Here is a 9,823-nt window from a genome sequence, read left to right on the forward strand (position 1 = left end):
TAGGTCAACGCCAAGCCGATTTGTGCATATCCTGATGCAATCAAAACCGCGAGTCCGGATTTGTACATGATCTAAGCTGGAAGAGTAGTGAGCTTTGAAATGCGAAAAAATTAATTAGATGATCAATCACGTACCTAAGTACTATTCCTCTTCTGAGTAGATGCCATCTTGATACTGTTTACACTTTGAATGCTGAAGCTTGCCATGGTGACAATTAGAGTAGATCTTCGCTTCTCAAGGCTTCTAGGCGAGCGAGTTCCTCGTAATCTATCTTCAAAATTGAGCTTTAACCTAATCCACATAGGAAGAGTTCGTCCGTATGATATAGTATTTCCCCGTTAATACTGGAAATCATCAGCGTCGTGGCTGCCGTTCTTGAATGTATCAACAGATGTCTCATAACCCAGCCAAGCGACGCGTCACAGGCTGAAGCCAAATCGTAGATCTTGTAAATCCAATCCAGAGAAAGTAGCAAAATTTGTGGCGTATACCGACAGTTTTTTGTTTGCTCACTGTGTGTGCTAATCTCTTGAATCATAACAGACTTGCTTGAAACAAATAGCTACGGAAGCCAACCGGGTAGCCATCCTCCAAACCAGAACATAAAATGGAGCCAACAGCACAGCCAATACCTCCAGTACCACTAGTAGTGAAGAGCTTTGAGCCAATGATCCCAACTCCAAAACCTGACAAGAAGCAAACGCTGGACTTCTTCATTGACGCCGTAGGATTTAAAGCGGCATATGACACGGAAGCTTTCACCATACTTCGATATCCAGAATCGGAGCTCACCATTCATATAACAGAGGCATTGCCGGAGTACAGTAATTTGAAAGATGCTGGCGAGTTTAGAATCAAGGTTAGCAACGTGGATGCAATGCTGGCACGTATAAAGGATGTATCGCCAGCTAGAATACATCCTGCTAGCGTAAATGGTCTGCAGGTGACTGACTTTGGGACGAAAGAATTCGCTTGTCTTTTAAGTTCAGGACTTTGCTTGATATTTTACGAGTCAATTCCGTAATCGTATGTATAATAGACATCATCGCCACATACAGAATAGTTGACACCTCCTTCTTGGTTGATGCGTACTTTCGTTGCCTACACTTGCTGGCTTTCAAAAAACGTCACTGGCGTCAAACACAAAAGTTGCAAAGCGATCGCTCTATCAAAGATCTCAATCTATCGAGCAATCAACATCAAAGTGCCCATCCAAGATGTCTCTCCCCCCACCAGCAAGGTCTGTTGAAGAATGCCATGCCATTTTACGTGGAGAAGACTCTCCCCTTTGCGTTATTGAGGAAGTCGTGAATGGAATCAAGATGAAGACAGTAAGTGGATGCCAATACTGATTCACAATTTCAGTCTTGCTTTATTGCCTTTTGGACTAGCTTCTAACGTGCATCAACTTTGTCGTAGTACAAGAAGTGAGTGTTCGTGGAATCATGTTCTGCCTGCGACGGCTGCAAGCTGATGAGATTATGGGAGATCCTTAATTATGTTCATTTTGATCTCTGCTTGCATCCTAGCACCAAAATTGACTCTGACTGCTAACGCTTCATAGTCTGCCTCCTTCCATTCGTGCAGTTTGGGAAGCTTCAGCTGTACACGCTGACAAGACATATGTGGTCTACGAAAATGAACGATACACGTACAAGGAAGCACACCTTAAAGTTGCTGCCTTGGCAAACCAAATGAAGAATGAGTTTGGTGTCAAGAAGGGTGATCGAGTTGCCGTAATTACGAGAAACTACCCTGGTGAGATTTCGAACCTGATATTTCTCGTCAAGATTGGAAAGCATAACTGATCGTCTTCCACTACTCCAATAGATTGGATTTGGATCTTCTGGGCAACCGTTTGCATTGTATGTTAAAATCGGTTGAAGACGCACATTGTTGCGAAACCCCACTGGTCATATGTCTTGCCTTGATTCAAATCGACAAAGAAGCTCATCGCTTCACTATCTCGTAGGGCGCAATCAGCGTACCCGTAAATGCCTGGTTGACCGGCCCAGAGATGGAATACTGCATCACAGACTCTGGATCTAAACTCGTATTCGTGGACGGTGAACGTGCCGAACGACTCGAACTACATTTCGGCACCTTGAAGAAGGCCGGCGTCAAACAAATGGTTATCTGCCGTAGTCAGAAGACATACGGAATGCCAACGTTGGATTCAATTATCGCTCGCGGCAGTGCTTTTACTGAATTACCCCCTGTTGATATCAAGATGGATGATCCTGCTACTATCTTTTACACTTCTGGAACTACCGTAAGACATCTCTTAGCTATCCCCTTCTTACTATTTGAAAATTCTCCCTCACACTAATGACATTTCCATATAGGGCAAACCAAGTATGTAGTCGCGAGCCTTTGAATCCTACTATGACCAAATGTGACATGAAATGGCGAACTTAACCAACCTGTGCTTTGTTTTTAGAGGGCGCCCTTGGAAGCAACAGAAACTATGTAACAAACGTACGTATGGACTGGATTTAAGTGGATGGATCCCGCTTACACATCCAATCGTTTTAATCCAGCTCTTCAACTTGATGAACGGACCATTCCGTTCTGCATTACGCCAAGGCGAGCCTCTTCCAGTTCCAGATCCAACCCTCCCACAAAAGTGCACATTATTGTCTGTTCCACTATTTCATGGTATGCGTGCTTTATAGAACGAGGCCAAACGCTTTTGAATCAAACTCAATGTTTAATTTTACACCACAGCTACCGGTTGCCACTCTACCCTTCAAGCCGTTACTTTTGGTGGTAGCAAACTCGTCTTGAGTAAGTATAACGATCTGCTGTCTTACTCTGTTTTTCCACTGCAAAAGGTTGGAGTCCATTGTCGTTGACAAACTTCTTGTCCTAGTTTACAAATGGGATCCCAAGAGCGCTATGGAAATCATTCAGCGAGAGAAGGTCAATGGTATCGGAGGCGTACCAAGCATGCCTTGGCAAATTCTCGAACACCCCGATGTTGAAAAATACGATTTGAGCAGTATCGAGTCTGTCGGTTTCGGTGGTGCACCCTCGTCTCGTGAACTCCAGCAAAACATTAAGCGAAAGTTCAAGTCGGCTATGGCTGGAAACGGTTATGGATTGAGTGAGGTGTTGCAGTAGTTGACTGATTGTTTGACTTGGTTGACTGATTTTTTCTCTTGTGCGCACTAGCTGAAACATCCAGTTTGGCAATTGGTAACCAGGTATGTCTCACATTTGACCCATGTTTCTCCCTCATCAGGTTTTAATGTCAAATCCGGTTACAGGGCTACGACTACGATCTGAATCCAGGCTCGATTGGCTTCGCGACTTTGGTTAACGATGTCAAGATTGTCGATGAAAACACTGGCAAGGAAGTTCCTGTTGGCCAATCTGGTGAAATCTGGATCAAGGGGCCTAATGTCGTTCTAGGTTACTGGAACAAGTGAGTGAAGCGTCCCAATAGTTCCCCTGTTCTCTTTCTGCCATTCGGTTCTAAGAATTTTTTGGCTGCGGATAGCCCTGAAGCTACCAAAAAGGCTATTACTCCTGACGGTTACCTAAAGTCGGGTGATATTGGCCATATGGATAAGAACGGCTACTTCTATATCAGTGATCGTGCCAAGGATATGCTCATTCGCGGTACGTTTGCAACCTACTTTGAAACCTACGTTGAGCGATATTTGTTGCCGTCCATCCTCACAAACGTGATCTACCATATTGTAGGTGGTGAAAATATTTACTCTTCCGAAGTCGAGAACGCGCTCTACTCACACCCAGCAGTCATGGATTGTGCAGTTGTGCCAATTCCTCACAAAGTCTTGTATGTCTTCCTCGATTAGTTTTCTAACAGTACAATCAACTGACTAAATCCACTACTCACAAACAGAGGCGAAGAAGTTGGAGCTGCTGTACAACTCAAGCCTGCATATATCGGCAAAGTCACTCAAGAGGACTTGCAAAAACACGTCAGGCCTTTAATCGCGGCCTTCAAGGTGCCCATCTATATTGATTTGCGAACCGAACCACTAGAACGTAATGCTAATGGAAAGATCTTGAAGAGAGGTATCCTGTGTGTGTCGTGTCGGATAATACTTTTGTTTCGTTAACACTTTTGTTCGGATCGTCTTAGATTTGAAACACGAAGTAGCTGATGCATACTTCAAAAAGACCGGCTTACCAAAGCCAAAGATGTAGACTATCCTCCAATAGATAACTGGATCAAAAAGAAACTATAGTTGGGAGGCAGCCATGATGCCAGATTTTGTGTTTACAGTTTAGCTGATACAGTCTTGTTCAATTTAATATGCGCACGTTTCAGTTCATCGTCTACTCTTCCATCAGTTATGAACGGCAACGCCAACTCCCACAGTTTCTGCACCTTAAAGAATCCCATGTGTCCAACTCGGGTGACTCCAACGTCTTTAGGTTCGATATGACAATGCTGTATCCTGTCCTTTGGATATAGTGCAGCGAGTGAGGAGAATGCCTTGTCACTTGAGAATTCGTCATCGCTGCAAATATAGCCATGGCTTGAGTAGAATTTCAGTACGTTTTGCGGTTGTTGACACTCAACTGGAAGCTCAGAGCAAATGCGGGGAATGGTGAAGAATCAAACAGCTTCTTATTCTCGGTTTCCCGTGCTGCATATAAAGGATGCAGACCCCAGTATGCCCATTGTCTGACAACTCCTGACGGTAGATCTTGCCACAAGGACCCTGTATGTGTTAATGAGAGGTTACAATTACAACTGGTATGTCAAAGGTTTGCAATTGCAACTTACCAACAGCCTTCGCATTGTAAAACCCATACCGTACCGTCACATACGGTATCAACACCAAATAGTTGATGAGGGTGTAACTCGACTTGCTGTAATACGGAGTAGCAGCCTGCACCAACAGCGCCCGCGAAATCAAATGCCTGTTGGGCACCAAAGCCAGCAATTGTGCGCCTGCTGAATGTCCCACGACGACTAGTTCACGGTCTGGGTATAGCTGTTTCAGATATGTAAGACATCCTGCTACGTCTTTTGTCATGTAGTCCTTGAGAGAGCATGTGAATGATGATAGCGGTTGGTTATCTGGAAGCTTGCTGTCTCCCACAGCTCGAAAGTCGAATGTTAATGTCGGATGTCCCTACAATTAGAGTTTGGTTAAATGTTGAAAGTGAAGATGTTTCCAAGTTACTGTTGATGTTTGTTGATGCTTGATACAATTGTGCCCAAATCAGTCAAACCAAGGACTAGCAAGACTGAAATACGATACCTCGTTAGCTAGAAATGTGGCATATTTTGTATAGTATCCTCTCAAAGTCCCCAATGCAGCAGCTATCAACACAACGGCTCTCGTGTTCCCATGATTTGATAGTGGAGTGAAGAGAGAGCCAGCGAGAACGAACTTGTCTTCAGCAGCCTCGAATTTTACTTGCTTTACATTCACCATCTCGCTCAACGTATTCGTGCTATTCGTTGGCCAAGCTCCAACGTGGCTGGCGGTTTTGCGTCACTTTGATTTATTGCTGCTTCAGACAACTATAACGAGAAGATGCGGAGCTGTGAATAACGCGTTCACTTCAAAATATTCCCACTCCGAGGTATTTAATATTATTAGTAATAGGGTAAAGTTCAAACAAGATTACAATGAGGTTCCCAGATTAAGCAGTCTTTCTCTTATTCCGATTAAAGAGTTTCATAGACACAAAGGCCAAAGCATACCATCCCAACGCGATATAGAACATGTACAAGTAAGCAGCAGGATCTGAAGGTGGAAAAGTTGTCAGCATAAGTACCGCCAGCGAAAGAGAAAACAAAGACCGCAATCGAAAGTGTTGTTGTACACATACAGTCAGACCAGCGGTAGGTATATGGTGGCGTTGGAGGCCGATTACTACCAAACGCTGAAGCATCGACCTCTCTCAGCCAAAATATTTCGATTGCCCATCTTGATGCAGAAATTCTCCAAACAAATTGAGCAAGAGGGGTATACGTTTGAATGTCTTCTAGTGTTGGTATCAGTCCCGAGAATACTATAAAATGAGTAGTGATGAGCAAAAAAGGACAGGTGGATCCGTAAGATGGTGTGCAAAAAAGCATTTACCTAACCCCCAAACTATTGCAAAGCCTCCTCCAACAAGACGCAGTTGCGAGGATGGCACAATCGCAGATATGAAATATCCAATACCAAACGCTGCCATGTACATTAGCACAACGTTGAACAGCATGTGGTACCATGCTTCTCTGAAGGAAAAGAATATTCCCAACGCAAGTGTATACGTGAGTGAAGCTATTATCAGCTTGGGAACTAATTTGAAAATAGTCAAGAGTCAGGAATCATTGAGATTTGCGACATAAGAAGCCACCATCCACTTACGATCTGCTAAAGCTTTTGCCAAAAAGTACGGCAATGTAGACATGCCTCGAGAATGGTCTCTCCAATACACTTTTTGCTCCCTTGCAAATGTCGTTGATGAGACTATTATGCCCGAAAACAGTATTCCTAGACATATTATGACACCTGCTTCTCGTAGATGGTCTATCGGCGATAAACAATTCTGAGACACTGTCCACGGCACCCACGCGCATATCTGGCTGGGATTTGGACCCAGATATGTAGAGTTTTGGATTGCGATTGATACAAAGAGTCCCATGCCGAAATGGAGCCATTGGGAGAGTGCAAGACTTGCACCTTGTCTTGATGCTAATAAATATCAAGGAGATATAGTTAGAGGCTTGAATCAAATGGCATTGAGAATTGTTTGCCGCCGCTTACTTTGAAGCATAGATCTGTGCAAAAGATATATAAACTGTTTCGTTTCTCCAGGCGTTTTACGTATCGGATCACTTAAATAAAACACCCATCCTCGAATCCACCTCCCGACATCAAAGCTGAGCTCTTTCAGCACATCACCACACCATATAGCCAGATCGTAAAAGATGCTTCCAATCGAGGATCCAGAATGACTAGCCCATAACACTAGTGCTTCACCACGGACCTTGTAACCATCCGGTAAAGGATCTACCTTATCTACATGTGTTGGTCTGAAACTACCTGCTGACATTGTCGGTGATGGTGATCGAGACTCTTTTTCATCAATCATGGTTGATCCATTGGACGACATTAAAGAGTGTCGAGGAGAGTTGGGTTCAGGAGATGCTATAGGTGCTAGATATATAGAGTCGGCATCATCGACACTGGCTGTGCCTACAGTTATACTAGCTTCAGAGAGAGGCCTCATTATTAATGGCATCGTAACTGCCGATTCAGGCTTCTTCAACAACTCTCCCCATCTCATAGACGATGTGTATTTCGTTTGCTTCATCGTCCTGGGCGCCTTGGCTTTACTGTCGATGTCATGTAGTTGTTTCTCTCTCCAATAAGCGGGTAAATCAAAAGGATGGAATTCCGGATAGTATCTCGATGGGACATGGCCTGTCATTACAGCCATAAAGAAATCTGGCTCTGATTCTGTTGTTGGTGCTGGGAATCCAATTGAGGAAAAGTACGAGTTGGCGCGTTCTCGAGGCCCATGGTAAACCACTTGCCCTCCTCGTCCGAGCATCAACAAGTCATCAAACTGTCTAAAGATAGCCGGCGTGGGGGAATGCATTGATACTGCAACCGTTAGTCCTAATCCATGACTTATTTCCCGTATCAAACTACATATTTCTAGTGCCACTGACGAGTCTAGACCCGCTGTAACATGATCGAGGAAGAGCACGGATGGTTCTGCTACTAATTCCATGGCTATACTAAGTCTTTTTCGATGCTCAGCCGGTATTCCACCTTCTCCTTCGATACCGACTATGGAATGTTGGACGGGCCTTAATCTCATCAGGCCAACAATGTCTGACACGAGCTTTGTTATCTCGTCTTTTTTGTAGAAAGTCGGGAGACGCATACGAGCTGTATGCATCAGCACTTCGGTTACTGTCAGCTCTGGTACTATTATATTCTCTCGTGGCACATCTAGTAGAGACAACAAGTTTGTTGGTTTGTGAAGATCTTCTAAAGCTAATCATTTAAGGCTTACATCCAATGAGCTTCCTATATTTAGACAAGTCTTCGTACTTTCCGTTCACCCACATACTGCCAGATGTTCGCCTTCGTCTACCAGCGAGCACGTGCAGAAACCTAAACATACCTCAGTTTATCAGAAAGATCCCTAATATTTTCAAATCCTTCAATAAACGACTTACGACGTCGTCTCAGATCCATTTGGTCCCATAACCAAACAAAGCCTATTGGACTTGATATCACCTGACACATCCTTCAAGATTTCAATAGCGTTTGGCAACACCAGTCCAATACTCTCGAATTTAATATCCACAATCTTTTCAACTTTCGAGAGTTGGATTTCCTCGGCTTGTACGTTCGGCATCATATTTTCAATCTTGAGCTGCTGCCTCATACTTCTAACACGAATGTGTCGTTCTCTCCATATATACAGAAAGTATGTGACGATAGATCCAAGCATGAGCAGTAAAATCGTCCCGTATTTTGACGAGTTTTTAGATCCAGATGGGCAGTATGACAGCCAGTTACATGGCAATGGTGATATTGAGCCCATTGGACAAAAATTCCCTACAGGTGACGAGAAATCAGAAATATTCGATTGAAGGTGAAACTTTAGCATTTTGTGATTAATACCGGCAGGACAGCGATTCAACGACCTTCCGTCAGCAGTACACCAATATCCAGCAGGACAATACTGAGGCTGCACTGAATTCACTGGACATATAAATCCACTAGGACAAGGAGCTACTTCTGTTGGTGAGAGACAGTACGAACCAACGGGACAAGTCCAAGTTAGGACTCCAGACTGAGGAGCAGACGGATAATAGCAGTCTAGTTAAAAAGGCAGACCTTCTGAGTATGCTTTTCTTGAGTCACCACAACGCTGCACTCCAAAAGCACGACAACCACAGCGGCTGCCAGGGCTGATATAGCATCAAATGCATTCAACGTGTTGTTGCCTAGTAGTTCGCCACCTCTCCACGGTGTCATCAGGGCGATCACGTCGTTTTTTCCCCAAGGTCCACCAAACGCCAAAAGATGTTGATCCTTTCTTACCATTGTTAGATTCAGTGCCTGGGCATGGCAGGGGGACTATTATGCTTGCATATATTATTGGATCAAAGAATATAAAGGAAGTTCCAGCCGGTAATGACGTTGGTAACGAGGCTGCTTGTCCAACAACTTTCTGGATGAAGATTGTGACAAGGAGAGAGAGGCACACGGCCAAAGAAGGCATTGCCTGTGTTATCAGCTACTAAAGGCGAGCCAGTCTGCTACACAATTCCAGAAACAACCACCGGAAAAAAAGCTGCTGCAAGCTTTGTTGGTTTTAGAGGTGTGGTAATGTATAGTGATGATGACCTGGCGGAAGTTCCAGTACGAGTGTATTTTAGTCGGCCTACGTGCTAGAAATAGTGAATTAATTTGCAAAACGCTGTACAAGTCCACTTGAAGGTGCGTCGAAATGTCCGGCGTTGGCGTCAGTCGGAGGTTGAAATTTCTGGTGGTGATTACATTGTACTAAATTCTATATGTCGCGAATGTAATATATACTGCAACGATTCAGAACCATGTGGTGCCTTTTATGTTCTCTAATCGTAGACTATACTGTCCTCTTGGATTGTTTCTGTTATGAATGACGACCAACAATCCAGCATCAACAAGCTCATAACACCTATTACACGTCAGATACCACAAACGTTTCTGCCAAGAGTATAGTGCAAGAATAATCCTTCAGTCCTTCATTTACACTCCTCCTCAGACAACATACTGGCAAATCCCTTTGACATTTCCATTCCATTGATGGCGACTTTTCATGAACGAAATGC

At 44.0% G+C, this 9,823-nt stretch overlaps 2 protein-coding genes across 2 annotated transcripts; one reads left to right on the forward strand and one right to left on the reverse strand.

The window, feature by feature from the left end:
• Positions 1-1,217: 1,217 nt before the first annotated feature.
• Positions 1,218-4,179, forward strand: SmJEL517_g01067 (uncharacterized protein; the record flags this gene model as incomplete). Its single annotated transcript, XM_031166995.1, has 16 exons — positions 1,218-1,331; positions 1,420-1,427; positions 1,565-1,758; positions 1,831-1,865; positions 1,973-2,272; positions 2,346-2,355; positions 2,441-2,478; positions 2,541-2,658; positions 2,728-2,787; positions 2,873-3,106; positions 3,175-3,206; positions 3,270-3,427; positions 3,503-3,624; positions 3,709-3,805; positions 3,872-4,047; positions 4,115-4,179. 16 exons carry the CDS (start codon positions 1,218-1,220, stop codon positions 4,177-4,179), a joined length of 1,761 nt encoding a protein of 586 aa, XP_031027085.1.
• A 1,455-nt stretch (positions 4,180-5,634) lies between these two features.
• SmJEL517_g01068 (uncharacterized protein) lies at positions 5,635-8,984 on the reverse strand (the record flags this gene model as incomplete). The annotated part of the gene is made up of 9 exons (XM_031166996.1): positions 5,635-5,738; positions 5,824-6,006; positions 6,078-6,281; positions 6,351-6,677; positions 6,750-7,946; positions 8,011-8,111; positions 8,177-8,561; positions 8,628-8,799; positions 8,871-8,984. The coding sequence occupies 9 exons, from the start codon at positions 8,982-8,984 to the stop codon at positions 5,635-5,637; spliced, it is 2,787 nt and encodes a 928-aa protein (XP_031027088.1).
• Between the last annotated feature and the right edge of the window lie 839 nt (positions 8,985-9,823).

This window comes from Synchytrium microbalum, assembly GCF_006535985.1.
Source record: "Synchytrium microbalum strain JEL517 chromosome Unknown SmJEL517_scf0003, whole genome shotgun sequence".
Taxonomy (NCBI): Eukaryota; Fungi; Chytridiomycota; class Chytridiomycetes; order Synchytriales; family Synchytriaceae; genus Synchytrium; species Synchytrium microbalum.